This window comes from Rhinopithecus roxellana, chromosome 6 (assembly GCF_007565055.1).
Source record: "Rhinopithecus roxellana isolate Shanxi Qingling chromosome 6, ASM756505v1, whole genome shotgun sequence".
Lineage (NCBI taxonomy): Eukaryota > Metazoa > Chordata > Mammalia > Primates > Cercopithecidae > Rhinopithecus > Rhinopithecus roxellana.
In genome coordinates, this window is record NC_044554.1 from 109,899,172 (window position 1) to 109,918,247 (window position 19,076).

Sequence of the window (19,076 nt, forward strand, 5' to 3'; positions counted from 1 at the left end):
CCTTGGCTTCCCAAAGTGCTGGGATGACAGGCGTGAGCCACCACACCCGGCCACATGTATACAGTGTTTATAACCTCTACAATGAATCAGTTTGTAAAAAAATGGTGATAATACTAACTCCTTCAGAAAGTTGTAGATAAGACAACATAAGTGGAAGTGCTTCCTACAGTGTTCATTACAGAGAGTACTCACATCTTTTTTTTTTTTTTTTTTTTTGAGACGGAGTCTCACTCTGTTGCCAGGCTGGAGTACAGTGGCACAAGCTCGGCTCACCACAACCTCTGACTCCTTGGGTCAAGGGATTCTCCTGTCTCAGCCTCCCAAGTAGCTGGGATTACAGGCACATGCCACCATACTTAGCTAATGTTTGTATTTTTAGTAGAGACAGGGTTTCACCATGTTGGCCAGCCTGGTCTCAAACTCCTGACCTCAAGTGATCCACCCAGCTCAGCCTCCCAAAGTGCTGGAACTACAGGTATGAACCACCGTGCCTGAACTGAACCTAAGTTTTTAATTTACTTGGGTAAATATACCTAGGAGTTGGCTCTGAACCCATTTTGTACACTATTATTGTTTTATTTTAAATAAAATGTTTACGTGTTTCTTCTTTTCCAGTATATTATTCAGTTTGAACATTCTGATAAACATCTGGTTTATAACAGAAGATAATGGCAAAAGGATTTTATTTTTCTAGAATGAGTCCTTCACGTAAGATATACCAATGTATTTTAAGACCAAACCATTAAGAAATAATAATAATATCAACTTCAAGTAAACAAAAATACTTCCTGGGCCCCCAATTCTTATTCCCAACTAAACCCAGTATCTCCTCATGAGCTCGGTCCTCAGTTAAGCTGAATACTCTCAATGATGTATAATAGAAACATGGTCTTTGCAGTGATTTCTTAGTGCAGAAAAAACAACATCTCTAACTATACCAAGTCTGAAAATAGTTCTTCGAAGTCGAAATTATGAGACTCAATCTCCGTTGTGTCATTTATTGAGTATGTGCTGTGACCATCACTCTTAAGTAAATGATTGGAGCTGTTATGGCTGCAGTTCCTAAGGGGTCTCAGAGCTGTCACTTCTTGGCAATGTACTTTTAATGCCATTTACTACTAGTCAAAAAAAATCACTAGTCAAAGTCACTAATGAATGACATACCAAAACATTCTACTCATTAATTGTTGGTACTTTCTATTTTGCAAACCTATTTATTACCTGTTCTAGCTGTTTCTGAACCATGCTTTGCTGTTCAGTAACATGCTTGAGTTGTTCTGCATCTTCCTCCGGAAATTCACGCCCAGCTTTCTTGGCGGTACGTTGTTTAGCCGAGAGGGCCTTCTTAGATTTTCTATGAGCACCAATTTGTTCTTCAAGATACTTCTGCTGCATTTGAAGCAGCTGTTGGGTCTCCTGGAGCCACTCTTCATACTGCTTACGCTGTGAATCATCTGAGGAAAAATTAAAATTCAGTTGTGTTAATTTTCTAAAGGGTCCAACATTATCATAAGCTACACAAATCTATTTTGTAAGGCAGTAGTTTCACCATGACCATATAATAGGAAATTTGAAAACACAATACTAAATATTAGACCATTATGTAATAAAATATCAGATTTTAGAAAAATATTTAATTGAGGAATATACATTCTTAAGATGCTGGTTAACTTAGCCCTTATAAATATTACAAATCCAATCTTGGAAAAGCAGAAGACTTATGTAATGAAATTCTCTTTTTTTACTAAACAAATTCTCTAACCCACAAGCCAAACTACATACTAAGGTATACAGGCATTTTATGAATACAACTTTACAGATTTTGAAGAGACAAAGACATATCCCATTAAGGTCTAGCGCATAGACTAGGAAATCACTTCCCACGTTAATTTTTCTGAGTTTATAAGTTCTTTCCTACTTCTTAGTAACGAAAAAATATTCTAAATGGAGAGAAAGGGAACTCAGAATGTTTTAGAAGGGAATAATTTAAAGTCTATGACTTATAAAGGAAATCCATAAGTTGAAAACATTGGTAATTATTATTTTGCAGTTTACATTTTTTAAAATAAGGGGAGGGAAGAGTTAACCAAACAAAATATTTTCTACTTTTACAACTGCCATTAATTCTCCCCAAATGGTTATATCTCTTCTTTTTGTACCAATATTCTCTTCTTTATTCTTTAAGGGCACTTTACTTCATTGACACCAAGTCCAAAGGGGAAAAAAAAAAGTCATCGTATGTAGTGAAATTCTGAATATACCTTTTTGACTCACTACAAGACAAAGAAATGAATAAATACATTTCTAAGAAGGACATTCGCTGAAAATAACATCAATGATAACAGAATATTGTCATACATTAAGAATCCAACCAAAGCCAATGGGCACAATAAAGCCAGAAAAAGCCAGTTGGTATAGTTGTTTACTTGTTTTTAATGCAAATATGTATTCAAATTATAATAACAATTAATGTAGGGGGAAATGCAAAAGGTCAGACTTTGGGTTTGTTCCTAAACCCAGAAGTTCCAGTACATGTATGAACTTGAAATCTAGTCTACTAAATTTGAAGGGCATTTTTTAAGAACAGGCTTTTTCACAAGATTTCAGAAGTTCTGCTTCTGGTAGAATGAGACCTACCGCAAGGAAAGCCTTTCTGGTTTCTGGAACCAGGAGAGCAGAGGTGAGCAAAATGAAAAATAATGGTGAAAAAAAAGTTAGCTAAACAGTCTGAAGATTTCAGAAAGGTTCAGTTTGGGGAGAACTTTAAACACTATCCTGAACCACCTTGGGACCCCTGCAAATAACTAGAAAGGATTCAGGGGCACCTTGCATACCTGACCTTTACACCATGCTGCTAACCCAACTTACTGCTAAGTATAATCCCTTTGTTTTCCCATTTAGTGTCCTTGTCACTTAGGAAGACAGTTCTTAGAGCAAAATGTGATTTAATTCTACAGATTGTAAAGTGCCCAATCTATATACAAAAACAGCAACAACAATATTGAAGAGAATGGGGAAGATGGTTTTTCTGTATTAAAATACTTTTCTGTAACTATAATTCTTCATGCACAGTGAAAAAAGCAATGAAAACACACGCCTCGAAGAAGAGTTGCCTAATAGGGCAGTGATGTTTAATAAGACAGGAGGGCACCTGGGCTTGAACTGGTGTACCTACACTCACTTCAGGTTTAGAACAGCACACATAGAGTGCAGACAAGCAATCCCCAAAAAACATTAACTTATTAGATTTATACTTACTGACAAAGCCTGGACCAAAATTTGGAGGATTAGGCCTAGAAATCTGATGTGTTATACTGCCATCCTAAAATAAGTAAAATTTACAAATATGTTTATTCCACATTTCAGTCAAAGGGGGGGGAAAACTTTAAAAGAAAGAAAGAAAAAGAAATGGAAGAAAAAACCCTTTAATTTCCTAAGATATCTTTTAAAGTTTTGATTTTTATAAAAAGTAGAATGAATTTAGTGGTGGCAACCTAATTCTGAATTCTTACTACTATCTCTGAACTATTATATTGTCTAGATTTGGGCTGAAAACAATTACACTTGAGGTAAAGGATTATTCATCAGAAACATAATATAGGGCAAATCAATTACTGCTAACACTAAGCTAGAGATCCACATAAAAAAATCTCACTTTTTGATGAAGTTTACCTGGTTTCTTCTTCAATCAAACACAAGTTCCAGATTGACTAAATGTCACTCCACAGCATGGTTATTTATAAAAAAAAACTAATGTCTCTAACATGCACAAATATAAAAGAAAAATCTGTTAATAAAAATATCAGTCTTATTTTCTACACACGCCTGTAGTCCCAGCTACTTGGGAGGCTGAGGTAGTAGGATCGCTTGAGCCCAGCTGTTTGAGGCCAGCCTGGGCAACACAGCAAGATCCTGTCCCTAAAACATAAAAAAATTAAAAAATTAAAAAGTATTTAGTTTTATTTTTGAGTTAAAAGTCTTATTTCTTCCTGGTGACTGAACAAGCAGTTATTAATCTCACAAGTCCCTGATAATTACCTGACAAATTAATGTTGAAAAATGTTTATCCAGTTGTCACAAGTTCTCCTTAACATGAGCTGTATACAAGGTAATAATTATAAACTATACTAGCAGCCAGAATGTATTGTGTGCAATCTTCACAATACTGCAAAGCAGTTATTTTAACATTTGACAGATTAAAAAACAAGAGGCTAAAGAATTTACCCAAAGTTGCATAGTAAATTCATAGTGGAACTAGAATTTCTTTAAAAAACTCAGCTATAAAGGCTATGCTTTTCCCATTATATCAAATGGTTTGTTTCCTCTTTTAATAATGAGAAGAATATAATTATCAGCAGAATAACTCTAAAGCATAACTGGCAGGGCAAGGAAGAAAACAGGACATATACTATAGTAGGTAGCTCCCTTTTTAAAAAAAAAAATCATTGACAAAAATACTACATAAGTTTTACTTCCCCAGATACTGCTTAAGAATATAGCATATCTTTCAACAAGGATGGGAAGAAAAACGGGAAAAAACAAATATAGCATATTGTTTTCTAGTTGTTTTTTTGTTTTGTTTTGTTTTTGTTTGTTTTTTTTGAGATGAAGTCTCACTCTGTCACCCAAGCTGGAGGGCAGTGGCACAATCTCGGCTCACTGCAATCTGCCTCCTCGGTTCAAGAGATTCTCCTGCCTCAGCCTCCCAAGTAGCTGGGACTATAGGTGCGCGCCACCACGCCTGGCTAATTTTTGTATTTTTAGTAGAGATGGGGTTTCACTATATTGGTCAGGCTGGTCTCGAACTGCTGACCTCATAATTCGCCCATCTCAGCCCCCCAAAGTGCTGGGATTACAGGCGTAAGCCACTGAGCCCAGCCGTTTTCTAGTATTTACAGAAGTTTTACATTTTAAATATAATGGGTTTAATTCTAAAATGCAGGACATGAAAATGTCCTTCTGGAGTTAAAAATAAGTAAATAAAAGTAAAACCAAGAGTCCTGAGCACTTGGTTTTCCCATCAAGTGACTTTTTACCCTTAGGTATATCAATCCTTTTCAGAAATCACAGCCAATTTTTTTAACCTTAATTTGTCTTTTGTTTAAAAAGCAATAAAATGTCTTTTTGGTTATTTTTGGCTGTTCTGATAATATGTCTTGGCAGTCTTCTAAAGCTACTATTTAGGTTGGTGCAAAAGTAATTGCGGTTTTTGCCATTGGCAAATAGCGTATGGCGAAAACCGCAATTACTTTTGCACAAACCTACTACTATCCTCTAGCAGGGGCCTTACTATAAAGCATGAGTTTGCTAGAAAACAGAAAAGTGTGCATTCTAAAGTGACTCATTATAGGCAGTGTTACCTGAGGAATGGCTTGTGGTCCAAGGTTCTGTCCTTCACTATTCTGGGTTCCAGTTACCGCCTGGCCCATAAAAGGGAACCTGTCAAAACAGGGGACACAAGTATCAAATTATGAGTGTTTAGAAATTATTAATATTTATTAAAAACTATATTAGGTGCTTAACAGTTTTCTCTTCCAGAGAAGAGCAGTGGCAATTTCTTCTTCATCAAAACACTAAAGCCCTACCTTTCACATACTGAGCAGATGTGATCCTCACTGTAACTCTATGAGGTGTGTGCTCTTAGCACCCTCATGTTACTTATGATGAAAGTAAGACTCAGAGATATTCCGTAACCTTCCCCACAAGGACTAGTAGGGCTGCAATAAGAAGCTAGCTAAGCTGACTCTAGAGGTTTTACTCTCTATTATGTGCCTCACTCTACCTTACAATAAAATGAATTCTAGCCTTCAGAATAAAAATAAATTGATTTAGTTTTATAACATAAACTCTAAGAAAATGTTTTCTCATTCCAATCTTTATTAAAAACTAATTGGCAGCTTAGCTATTTTATATTCTAAAACAAAAGATATTTCCCAATTTAAGAATTTTCATATATTTTCATACATTTCTATATCTAATGTTAGAGCAAATCAAAAACTGACCACTGGCCAAGATGAGTTTGCATGGTTAAACGTTTTTAGAGAAATGTTACTCATTCTAATTAAAACAATAAAAACTTCACAGAAGCATTACTGCTGACATGAAAATATTTCCTCTGGCATTATCAAAAGCTTTAATATATCAAGATACACACACAATTTTCAAAATGTATTCCAAATGCTGTATGTTACTATTTAAGTACTATTAGGATATAGAATATGTTTTTAAGTTTTTTTACTCAGGTTTTTCATTCATCTATCACCCTACCCTCTGCTACAGGTCTGGTCTAAATGATCTTCTAATCCAAACGCCATACATGGTCTATCATCCTAACTCAACGTATCACCCTACTCTAAGGAGGAACTATCACTTCCATTTCTACAAAGCAGTCAGTAGAATGGAAAGCCATCTACCTGATGCATGACTAATGTATCTAACTGGAGGACACACGATGCTGAAAGAGCATCAGATGCTGGAAGGTCTCAAATTCTGAGGTCCATATTTAAAACTAAGTGCTGGTCAGGTGCAGTGGCTCCTGCCTGTAATCCCAGCACTTTGGGAGGCGGAGGCAGGTGGATCACCTGAGGTCAGGAGTTCAAGACCAGCCTGGCCAACATGGTGAAACCCCGTCTCTACTAAAAATATAAAAATTAGCTGGGCATGGTGGCACGTGCCTGTAATCCCAGCTACTCCAGAGGCTGATGCAGGAGAATCACTTGAACCCCAGAGGTGAAGGCTGCAGTGAGCCAAGATCATGCCATTGCGCTCTATCCTGGGCAAAAAGAGCAAAACTCCATCTCAAAAACAAAAACAAAAGCAAAAAAAAACCTAAGTGCTAAATACAACTCAGCATTTCCTTCTGTTTTGAATAGACATAGAAACTACAATATTATTAGCAGTACCACGGCTATCACCAATAGAAGACAGATTATTTTCCTATCAAGTGTTGCAGGCACCTAATAGATTAGTTATATTCATCATTACTTTTAAATTATGGTTTATTGCTAATTTGTTAATTAAGGAGCATATATACCATAAATTATATTTTAATAACTATATTTCAAGTATAATCATTTCCTTTGTAATACTATGTTTTTAATTTTCTGCATATAAAACATTCTGAGAATTTCAAAGGCTTTACTGGAATCCAAAAAGATTCAAGACATAAAACAGTTAGGAACCTCTATGATAGACAATTAGTGTTAATAAGTATTGCTCAATAATGAAAATCATTGGAAACCACTATCTCTACTTTGATCTCAAAAATGCTTCTTAACCATGTCCAAAGTATCTCAACAATTGAAAAGAACTATACCGTTAAGAATTCAAATCTCTTTGAAATATATACATCTTAAATTCATGCAAATTTTATATTCAATTCTATAATCATCCACATTTCTTTTTATATAAAAGTTTTTCAACAAGATAATTAGACTAAATTGAGGCTTTATGCTTACTTTATTGACAGAGGTTCTCATATAGTAATACACATAAGCCTCATTCATGAAGATTGCTAAAAATACAGACACACAGGCAACCATCTCCAGATAATTCTTATTTAGTATGTCTGCAGTAGAGCAAAAGAATCTGCATTTTTTAAAAAATTACCACATAATTCTCATGGTGGTCCATGATCAAAATTTAAGAAACAGTGCCCTGTGGTTAATAACCCTTAGAGGGCATAATTTCAAAAATTCAGATATTGAAATAAATCCTATTGTCTTATTTAATGTATAATTTCTATTTTCCTCCTAAGAGAGAAAAGACAAAAATCTGTAACTCTTAACTTCCAACTGTCCTCTTATCTATTCCTTGTAACTTTATTTTTCTGATTCAAAACCAGTTTGGGAACATTTTATTTTAGAGCTGAATTTATAGTTGCCTTAATCACTTAAGTGTCTTAACTGAAAAAAATCTTAATTAACATGAACAATTGTAAAGGTATTTAAAAGAGCACAAACTTAAATACCTTGAGGAATCAGGAAATCCAGTCTTCTAAATCTTTTTAAGATGTTTTACGTTTACCATCCTTTAGACTAATGCTCTTACACTGGTTCTTACACTAATTTCTTACATTGGCATAGCATTTTATATCTGATCATATTGAGCTGATACCATGACAACTTAAATAGTATTGCTCATTCCTAAAACAAGGGCTTTCAATTTTCTGTATGTGTTTTTTTAAACTAGTAATGATTTCATGAATGTCTAGATGCCCAGTAAGAACCATCAGCCCCTCCACCTACCTGCTCATCACCATTGGTGGCATGCCCAGATTGTTTTGTGCCATCACTTTATTTATGCCTTTAAGGGCCACCATTTTGGCTTTCATTATTGGATCTGTAATTGCATCAAAATCTAGAAAAGAAATATAAAGTTACTTATTTCATAGTAATTGGTTCAAGGTAATTCAAATATCACAAGCATTATGTAATCTGCAGGCTCTTAAACTTTCATTATTTAATTATCATTACAGATTTCTGAGATGGCAACCTTATCCTGGGTTTAATCACATCTCAGTAGTTCTTAGTTGAATCATGCTTTAATACCTTAGTCCTGCAGGAATTAAAACAAAAAGTCAAATTTAAGGGAGATTATAAGCAATCATCTAAACCAATGCAATTAATTCCCTTTCATCCAAACTTTTGCAATGCTAATCAGAATGGTTTCTTCAGTAAATATAACATCACAAATAAGAATTTGCAATACTAAGGAATTCTACTAAATTAGTTATCACTCTTAAAGGAAAAATGTACCAATTTCTTAAGGGTATACCCTCACAATAAGAAGCTACTAAGAAAAAACCTATTTGCATCTAAATGAAAAAAAAGGAGCAAAATGATGAAATTGGGGATATATAAAATGGAATGTCAATTTTCTTATTTAGAATAAGACACATTGCTTAGACATGTGCCCTTTGATTGCTAATTCTTATTCTTAGAGGCACTGAGGCATTTTGACTGCATTGCTTTTGTTGTTTTTAGAATCAGTAAACCATCAGAAACAAGTTAAAGAGGTTTATATAGCAAAAAATTGCCAAGCATTTGTCATACACAAAAGGACAGTAAAAAGCTTTATTTCTATCATAATTTTCTTAAATTCATCCCTCCATGACTGATAACTATGGCAACAATGGTTGGAATGTAGGAACTAACAAGACAACTAGGTTCTATTAAACAATTCCATAAATAATAGAATTGAGGGAAGTTCGTAACCCAGTTTTGAATCTCTTAATTTACCTGGAAAGAATCTAAAACTCTTCATTACTTTCTTTTTTTTTTTTTTTTGAGACGGAGTCTCGCTCTGTCGCCCAGGCTGGAGTGCAATGGCGCCATCTTGCCTCACTGCAACATCCACCTCCCAGGTTCACGCCATTCTCCTGCCTATGCCTCCTGAATAGGTGGGACTACAGGCGAGCACTGCTATGCCCAGCTAATTTTTTGGGGTTTTTAAAAAATTATTATACTTTAAGTTCTGGGATACTTGTGCAGAATGTGCTGGTTTGTTATACAGGTATACACGTGCCATGGTGGTTTGCTGCACCCATCAACCCGTCATCTACATTAGGTATTTCTCCTAATGCTATCCATCCCCTAGCCCCTAATCCAAGACAGGCCCGGATGTGTGATGTTCCCCTCCCTGTGTCCATATGTTCTCACTGTTCAATTCCCACTTACAAGTGAGAATACGCAGTGTATGGTTTTTTGTTCCTATGTTATTTTGCTGAGAATGATGGTTTCCAGCTTCATCCATGTCCCGTGTTGCCCAGGCTGGTCTGGAACTCCTGAGCTGAGGCAATCTACCTGCTTTGACCTCCCAAAGTGCTAGGATTACAGGCGTGAGCCACACTGTGCTCAGCCAACTGCTTTCATTTTAAAGCTCAAGGAGGGCCAGGCATGGCAGCTCATACCTGTAATCCCAGCACTTTGGGATGCCAAGGCGGGCGGCTCAGCTGAGGTCAAGAGTTCGAAACCAGCCTGGCCAACATGGTAAAACCCCGCACCTCTACTAAAAATACAAAAATTAGCCAGGCATGGTGGCGCGTGTCTGCAGTCCCAGCTACTTGGGAGGCTGAGGCAGGAGAATCACTTGAACCAGAAAGTGGAGGTTGCAGTGAGTTGAGATCACCCCACTGCACTCCATCTTGGGTGACACAGTGAGACTCTGTCTTAAAACAAAACAAAACAAAACAAAAACCCTCAAGGAGGAATAGAAAAACTCAGTGCTCTATTCCAACTGTAATTCTAATAATAAAATCTTACAAGCATATTGCATGCCACTCTAATACCCACAGTAACATATGTTGAGACTCAAGAAAATTCCTGGTCAGGCGCGGTGGCTCAAGCCTATAATCCCAGCACTTTGGGAGGCCGAGACGGGCGGATCACGAGGTCAGGAGATCGAGACCATCCTGGCTAACACAGTGAAACCCCGTCTCTACTAAAAAATACAAATAACTAGCCAGGCGAGGTGGTAGGCGCCTGTAGTCCCAGCTACTCCGGAGGCTGAGGCAGGAGAATAGCGTAAACCCGGGAGGCGGAGCTTGCAGTAAGCTGAGATCCGGCCACTGCACTCCAGCCTGGGCAATAGAGTCAGACTCCGTCTCAAAAAAAAAAAAAAAAAAAAAAAAAGAAAGAAAGAAAATTCCTACCAATATTAGGGAAGAATGGTTCTGATCGCTGACGAATCATGGCTTGCATCTGTCTTTGCTGCTGCTGTTCTTGCCTTTCTTGATCCAAAAGATCCTGTAGAAGCAGCGGCTGTTCTTCTAGAAGAAGGGGCCTCTCTCTATTCTGCTGTGCTAATGTTTGAGGAATCATTAGTTGTTGGGGTCCAGACACGCTACTGGTACCAGACTGACTTGTTAGAGGCCCAGTTTGAGTTGTAGGTTTTCCTGTCCCCAAATTGTGGTTAACTGTTGATTGACCTGGAATGAATCCTGGATTTACCTGCACACTCTGAGAAAAAGCATGGTTTACCCTAGAGACTCCTGTTACATTAGAATTCATGGTATTATCCAAAACATGGTCAGGCGGTGCTATTAAAGGAGGCAAACTTGACACATGATTAGATGGTGAGGCCGGCAGAGTTGGTGGTGGAGACCCCAATGGCCTAATGTCTGAATTATCAGATTTTTCATTAGCAAGTAAACTTGAGAGAACTGGAGTTGATCCAGTTATGCCACAAGAGTTTATTACATCTTGAGCAGGTAGTTGAGTGGATCCTTGAATGACATTTGCACTGGAGCCAGCGGTTTCTCGATTTGTTCTTTTCTCAAATAGATCTGGATCACAAGGATGCAAAGAAGTCTTTTCCCCATCATTTAGGTCTGAGTGAGCAGAAGCCTGTGAGCAGGGAGGGTCAACATTATCTTTATTCTCATCACTTTTTTCAGTTTCACATTTGGATTCCACCTTAGAATTTGGAGACAATACTTCCATTTTTACCTCATTGGTAACAGTGGATTTTTTCTGTGGTGAATGTTTATCAGAGAGAACCTGAGTTTTGTCTTCTTGTTCCTTTTTTTTGGGTTCAACAGATGCACACTGATTATCTAATTTATCATCAATTGGAAGGTCTAGCTCCTCATTAAACATGCTTTTCTTATCTCCCAGGTCAAGTTCTGGATCTGTATACGCAATGATATCAAACTCTCCTGACCTTAAGAGGTCATCCAGGTTGGGATCATTAGTTTCCAAATTATCTAAAGTATCCAATTCAACTACCTTGCCATCCTCTGTATCTAAATTTAAGTTTTCAAGATCTTCATCATCTAAGTCTTTGACTTCAACTCCCTCAAGGTCTTTAACATCCAGTTCTTTCACAGAAGGGTCATCAGAATCGAGTTTTTCTTCTAGACCATCAGAAGGTTGGGTGGTTATCTGTAAATTATCAGACGTTGTTTCAGATGGTACAGATGTTGACAAAGGAGCTTCTGAAAATTCACCACCTAGTGGATGGTTCAGAGTCCTCATGACCACAGAAGATGAATGGACAGAATGACCTTGCTCTTGTTGAGATGGTGGCACTTGTTCCAAATCTGGGTGCACAGGTAGCTGATTAGGTAGACCCTGGGGAGGTCGTCTCATGGGCTCTGTGTGTCTAGGGCCCGGAAAGTCTGGGCGGGGAATGAAGTTTCCATGTCTCAGATTAGAAGACGCCTCTACAACGCTGCCAGGTGGAGCACTGAAAGGCAGCCGTTGCCTTCCGTCAGGAGCCCTATGTCTCAGTTCAATATATGCTTGGCCCAGTATGTTGTGCTGCTGAACTGGCAGGCTCTGTGGTGAAAAATGCTGAGGAAGTCCAACTGGATTATTCATTTGTGAGTTATTTAAAGGCCTAGGCATATCTACAGATATTGATCTTCTTAGCTGTGGAGAAACTCCAGATCCCTGTATTTGTTGAGGAGGCACAAGGAAGCGCTCTTGACTCTGCATGGTACCATGACTACCTCCTGGAAATCCAAATCTTAAAAAAATAAAAATAAAAATAAAAAAAGCAAATAGGCACTATGTTAAATTTAGAGTTAAGTTGAAAACAAGGGGAAGTTTTCAATTAAATTGTAGATACAAAATTAATGTTGCCAAATACAATGACTTACAAAAGCAAAGCTATCGCCATTAAAAAGTATTCACAGATATTAATATGCAAGTAAGATTTTGCTAAGTATCCTACAACGAACACCATATCTGAGCTCTAAAGGCTTAAGATTTAACAGATAACAAAAATGAAGACAAAGGAACAACAACCAAGCAGATGAAATCAATTGTTTAGAGGTAAGAACAATACTACTCGAGTTTTTCAGGAAGAGTTTCTTTTATATTTAGGGAGGTTCAATGGAGGCAGCTGATTTGGGGAGGATGTTTGAGTTAAGATAGGTCTTCATACCTATTGAGGGACTTACAGGCCTCAGTACATGAGACTATACAAAGGCACAGGTTTGACGATGGAATAGACTAAACTTTTAGTCAGAGAAAAAGACGAGTAGGCCTCATCTATAGAGATTAAGTAAATGAATAAATTGTTGGACTATTTTATATTGTACTTCCTTTTAGATAGGATTACAGGCAACTTACACAGAATATAAAGCATAGCAAGAGGCATAAATTATAACAAGGTGGAAGAAAAAAGGGAAATTAAGAATAAGATTACAGGCAACTTACACAGAATATAAAATGTAGCAAGAGGCAAAAATTATAACCAAGGTGGAAGAAAAGGAAACTAAAAGACTGTAACATAAAGGTAGATATAAGACTAAAAGACATAAAACTAAAAAGCATATCTTAAAGAGGTATTTCCTTATTATAACCAGGGCATAGGTTTGGCTTTGACTTTAGCCACTCTGAAAAAGGAAACATTCTTATGATTCATCACCACTAACTTACAACCCTATCTCACCATGGACAGTTCCCAAAGGGAAAGTCCTTTCAGTTTAGAATCTCTAAAATTTATTATTATTATTATTTTAATTGAGACAGAGTCTTGTTCTGTCTCCCAGGCTGGAGTGCAGTGGCGAGACCTCGGCTCACTGCAACCTCCACCTCCTGGGTTCAAGCAATCCTTTTGTCTCAGCCTCCCGAGTAGCTGGGAACACAGGCGTGGCATGCGTCACCATGGCCGGCAAATTTTTCTATTTTTACTAGAGGCAGGGTTTTACCATGTTGGCCAGATTGGTCTTGAACTCCACCTCAAGTGATCCGCCCACCTTGGCCTCCCAAAGTACTGGGATTACAGGCATGAGCCACTGCACACAGCCTAAAATTAATCTAGACTGTAAACTTAAAAGGTAGAAATTTGGAGAGAGGACAAGTCTCATCAAACCGTAGGAGGCTTTGCCTACACAGAATAGCTACGGTTTGAGGATGTCGTATGATAAACTACATCATTAAGGGTGCACGGTAGTGCTAATACAGTTAATACTTAAAAACAAAGGTAACGTTTTCAGAGTCTCTAGAGTTCTTAGAGGGGGAAAAAATGTCTATGACCTCTCATTAGCAGAAAATAACTGATTATATATATCTCAGAGGGGAGAAAGAAATAGAAAGCAGTAACAGCTTCCTGATTAATACTAACTTCATTTGTATATTTATTTCTTATAATTTTTAAACTTGTTGAAGAGGTTGGGGGTCTCACTATATTTAGCCCAGGCTGGTCTTTGAGACTCAAGCAATCCTCCGCCTCAGCCAGTAGCTGGGATCACAGGCACAAGCCACCACACCCGGCTCTGTTTCCTTCTTCTAATAGCAATTCAAATTTGGTAGGAAACTAAAAGCATTACCTAAATCCATGAGGTCTCATCCCCATACTAGCAACATCAGGAGGATAGGGTCCACGCTGATCTTTTGGGAAAAGAGCATATCTAGGTCCTAAAGGAGGGGCAACAGGAGACCTAATGTTCCCAGGATAAGGAGGTGGGGGTCTGGCGAAAGCCTGGTTAATATTCTCTGGTTGCCAGTGTTGAAGAGGTCCTGGATGAGGCACTGCGGGAGAGTCCTGTGACCCCTTCTCCTGCCGACCTGCAATCTTCTTCTGCTGTTGCTGCTGGAGAATAATTTCACGCAACTTCTGCCGCTAAATGGGAAGAAACAAAAATCACTGGAATTTGTGGTAATTAATGGCTTTTTCACGGTTATTGGCTTTTTATTTTTAGATATGGGATCTTGCTATGTTGCCCAGGCTGGCCTCAAATTCCTGGGCTCAAGCAATCCTCCTGTCTCAGCCTCTCAAGTAACTGAGATTACAGGCATGTGCCACTGTGCCTGGCAGGTTAGTGGCTTTTTAAATCCTGATACTTTCATTATGTGGCTACTGTAATATTTCAAAGTCTGATGAAACACCAGTTACATTTCACTATTCAATATATTAGGAAAAGTAATTTGATGATTTGGGTACTTTTACTTGCCAGACAACTATCAGAAAACAAAGCTCCAATATTTAAGGATCCCCTGTGAATTCATGAAGACTGAAATCAGATACAGAATAAATTAAACTGGTATTAATTTCATCAATTTCATTTTTCTTTTTTGCAGTATGACAAACTCTACAGAATTAAAAAAATAAGAAATTAACCCCTGTGTAGAAATTACTCAGTTTGATGAAATGAACAGCTTCCTCAAATAATACATTTAAAACTGAGAACATACAATGTGTTTACCTGTCTCAATTTTTCCGTATCTGCTTGGGCCATATTCACAGTATTCTGTGTGTCAGTTACCCCTGAAGTTGGCACAGGTCCAGGAAGCTGGGAGACACCAGAGAACTGCTGGCCTTGGGAGTGCATTGGAGAGTTTGAAGACGCACAGAAGCTCCCCTCTGACCCAGGCCTTGGCTGATCAGCAACATCATGGGCAGCTTGACTGGTTCCAAAAGAGTCGGACTGAGATCTTGGAGTCACCGGAGGCTGATCATAGGGATCACGGGTAGCAGATGGGGAAACACGACTAAATGTGTCTGAAAGACCAGGTCCAGGGGGCCTAGGTGTCTGGGAACATGTATCGGGTGGCCTTACCAACGGGCCAGGTAAAGCTGGTCCTCGGTTTTGTGCTGCTTGCAGGAAAGGATCCTGATTTGGCATGAGGACTGGTCTTGTCATTGAGGACCTAGTAAAACCCTCTGAAATCCTTGGCCTTGGTGTTGCTGGTGGCTGAGAGTAAGGGACAGATATTCCAGGTCTTGGTGTTCCGGGAGGATGAGCATATGGATCAGAATGCCTCTGATTAGTTACAGATGTAACAAACAAGTCAGTCTGTGTAGATGGTCTTGGGGTTGGGGGCTGCTGACTATATGGGTCAACAGTAGTAGGCCGGGGAGTTCCAGGTGGTTGAGAGTAAGGGTCTGTATTAGACCTAGCTGTTCCTGAAGATTGGGAGTAAGAATCTACAACAGGTCGTGGAGTTCCTGGGGGCTGGGAGTATGGGTCCTGAGATGTTGGCCTTGATATGGTTCCAGGCTGGGAAAAAGCCCTTGAAGGATGGGCAAAAGATTCATTCATTGCTGGATGTGGGGTTAGGGGAGCCTGACTGTATGGATCATTTGACTGATTATGAGAAAAATTATCTATAGGTCTTGGTGTCAAAGCAGGCCTTTCATAAGGGTCAATAGACAATCGCCTTGATGCCTGTGACACTGATCCATAAGGATCCTGAGAGGATGGAGGAGGTTGCAATGGAGTCTTAAAAGGTCCAGGACCACTATCAAGAGGTGCAGGTGTCAACAAGGGTCGTGCATATGGGTCAGGTATCCGTTGTCTTTGAAACACATCTGCCCTAGGAGATGGTTTAGTAAAGTGATCATTGGTTCCAGCTGCTACAGGGCCTTTTGCAGTTTGTTCTGAAACTATAGGAGACCGGGAGAGGCCCAAGGATTTGGGAAATTGATCTGTCATCACAGGCCTAGGTGTGTCTGGAGGTTTTGCATAGGGGTCATTATTTGTCATGGAGGAAGAACATAAATCTCTGACTGGGGATGGCCTATTTGCTGTTGTCTCATTCATTTGAAGGGGCCTAGATACCGATGATAAAGGTGTACAGTTTTCCACTGGTGCAGCAGAATTTCTTCTGGAAAAACTATGGCCCACAGGAGGTGGTCGAGGGGTACCAACCATTTTTGCATATGGATCCACTGGAGATGGTGGTCGTGAGTTGGAGGACCCAGATGAAAACACTTGTGGTGAAGGTGGCTGAGAAGTCTGAGCCTGAGAAAGACCCTCCTGAATGGGAATCCGGGATGGGGCTGGAGGAGGAGGTGGAGCTTGTGGTTTTACAAACACATCATCTGAAGATGTAGATGTAGGGGTACTGGGTGGCTGTTTTGTAAACAGTTCTTTATGGAATGACTGTGCAGGAGACATATTTCCATTGCCAGGCTGAGGTGTCAAGGGACTCTGTATCCCACTACTTGGTGTATCTGAACCAGACTGCACCAGAAGATGCTGAGAACCAAACTGCTGTTGTTGCTGCTGCTGCTGCTCATTTTTCACCTGTTCAAGTTTCTGTGTGGCTTCAATTTTAGCTTGCTGCTTACTTTTCTGACGCATTTGCTATTAAAATAGAAAGAAAAAGCAATCATATTTAGGTTAATGAAGAAAACTATCATCATGGGGGGGAAAAAGCAACAGAAAGTTAATTTGTTTGATGTCAGCAGCTACCAGATTGCTCCCATATTAGATTATGAATTCCTGAAGAAATTACTCATCATGGCATGTTCCATTTGTGCCTAGGGCAGTATATTGTTTATAATATTTCAATAAACTTCCCAAATCAATTCAAATATATTTTACTGAAAAGAGAAACAAGTCTATCCTTAATCAAATTTTCGTGGTCTAAGAACTATATTCTAAAATAATAATGCAAAGACCTCCCTCTCAAAACATAAAAATACAACTTCAAAAAGTAGATTATCCAAAAGTTCCATACCTGTCTAAATTTCCATTCCTGTTCATGTTCTGATTCTCTTTGCTTTAATGGATCTTTAAAAAGCTCTGAATCAATACGAGAGCTGGGATCGATGCTGTCTTGCTGTTGCTGCCTTTTCATGGAATCATTTGACATCTGTACTTTATTAATGCGTAAAGCAGCTCTGTTATCTCTGGCTTTTTGCTTTGACAAAAGAAGACAAAAAATATTCCCCAGATTATGTTAAATGTTTTAAGGAATAAAATAAAACTATCATGAACTTTCTCAAATAAAAGAAAAAAAAGTCAGGTAAAATAGCTGAAATACTTACAGCACCTCCCAAAAAAGGATCTGGACACTTACTCATCTTCGCTCTTTACAGTGCACAGTATCTATCAGTTGAGGATATAATCCTCTCTATGCATTTGAATTAAGCTTAAAGATCCCAGGTGTGATTTAATATTTTAGCTCCTAGTTTTCTTAACATATCCTTAGAAATCACATCTCCTTCAATTTAGAAAGAAGGGGCTGGGGCCAGGCACGGTGGCTCATGCTCATAATCCCAGCACTTTGGGAGGCCAAGGCAGGTGGAGCACCTGAGGCCAGGTGTTCGTGACCAGCCTGACCAACATGGTGAAACCCCCACCTCCACTAAAAACACAAAACTAGGCCGGGGGCAGTGGATCACGCCTATAATCTCAGTACTTTGGGAGGCTGGGGCGGATCACCTGAGGTCAGGAGTTCGAGACCAGCCTGAACAATATGGAGACACCCTGTCTCTACTAAAAATACAAAATCAGCCAGGTATGGTGGCGCATGCCTGTAATCCCAGCCACTCGGGAGGTTGAGGCAGGAGAATCACTTGAACCCGGGAGGCGGAGGTTGTGGTGAGCCAAGATCGCATGGTTGCACTCCAGCCTGGGCAACAAGAGCAAAATTCTGTCTCAAAAAAAAAAAAAAAATCAGCCGGGCATAGTGGCACATGCCTGTAATCCCAGCTTCTTGGGAGGCTGAGGCAGGAGAATCGCTTGAATCTGGAAGGCAGAGGTTGCAGTGAGCTGAGATCGCACCACTGCACTCCAGCCCGGGCAACAACAGCGAAGCTCCATCTCAAAAAAAAAAAAAAAAAAAAAAAAAAAATTAGAAAAAATAAAAATATCCAATCAGTCTTAAAAAAAAAAAAAAATCTGGATATTTGAAATGTATCATTAAAGAAATCACTTAAAAATTTAAAAAATTCTGTCATTACCTAATTAAAGTCAAGATAAAACACAGCATATCAATACATCTATATATATGTGATAGAGCATACACACATATATGCTCTATTCAAGATAATCACTGTAAATGAAAATATGTGCACTGGGGAACAAGCTGGAAAATAACTATATATATTTTCCAACAATAATACACATTTAATATGCTTTAAAATGAAAGCAAGGATTTGGTTCCAGCTGACAATCTTAATTTGGCTCTTTGGGAAAAAATAATTTACCATATGAACTGCGAATCTTATAAAATTACCTAATAGTTCATGGCAAAGATCATGTGTCAAAAACTCTTTAAAGATGTCTAAATATTTCTCTTTCAAGATGCATAGATTCTCTATGAAACCTAAGAAGAAAAGAGGTGACTGTGGAAGACACTGAGGCATGCCAATCCACTCTCCAAATTGAATACAGT

At 38.6% G+C, this 19,076-nt stretch overlaps 1 protein-coding gene across 10 annotated transcripts in view; it reads right to left on the minus strand.

Moving 5' to 3' along the window:
* The window catches only part of KMT2C (lysine methyltransferase 2C), a 305,698-nt gene that overhangs the window by 31,350 nt on the left and 255,272 nt on the right, over positions 1 to 19,076 (minus strand). For all 10 annotated transcript variants that reach the window (XM_030933367.1, XM_030933361.1, XM_030933358.1 and 7 more), the window contains 8 exons: positions 17,415 to 17,597; positions 15,155 to 17,038; positions 14,279 to 14,571; positions 10,652 to 12,468; positions 8,247 to 8,358; positions 5,361 to 5,439; positions 3,259 to 3,322; positions 1,222 to 1,454 (listed from right to left, as the gene is read on the minus strand). In XM_030933367.1, coding sequence (XP_030789227.1) covers positions 1,222 to 1,454; positions 3,259 to 3,322; positions 5,361 to 5,439; positions 8,247 to 8,358; positions 10,652 to 12,468; positions 14,279 to 14,571; positions 15,155 to 17,038; positions 17,415 to 17,597 — 4,665 coding nt within the window. The remainder of the gene's footprint in view (positions 1 to 1,221; positions 1,455 to 3,258; positions 3,323 to 5,360; positions 5,440 to 8,246; positions 8,359 to 10,651; positions 12,469 to 14,278; positions 14,572 to 15,154; positions 17,039 to 17,414; positions 17,598 to 19,076) is intronic.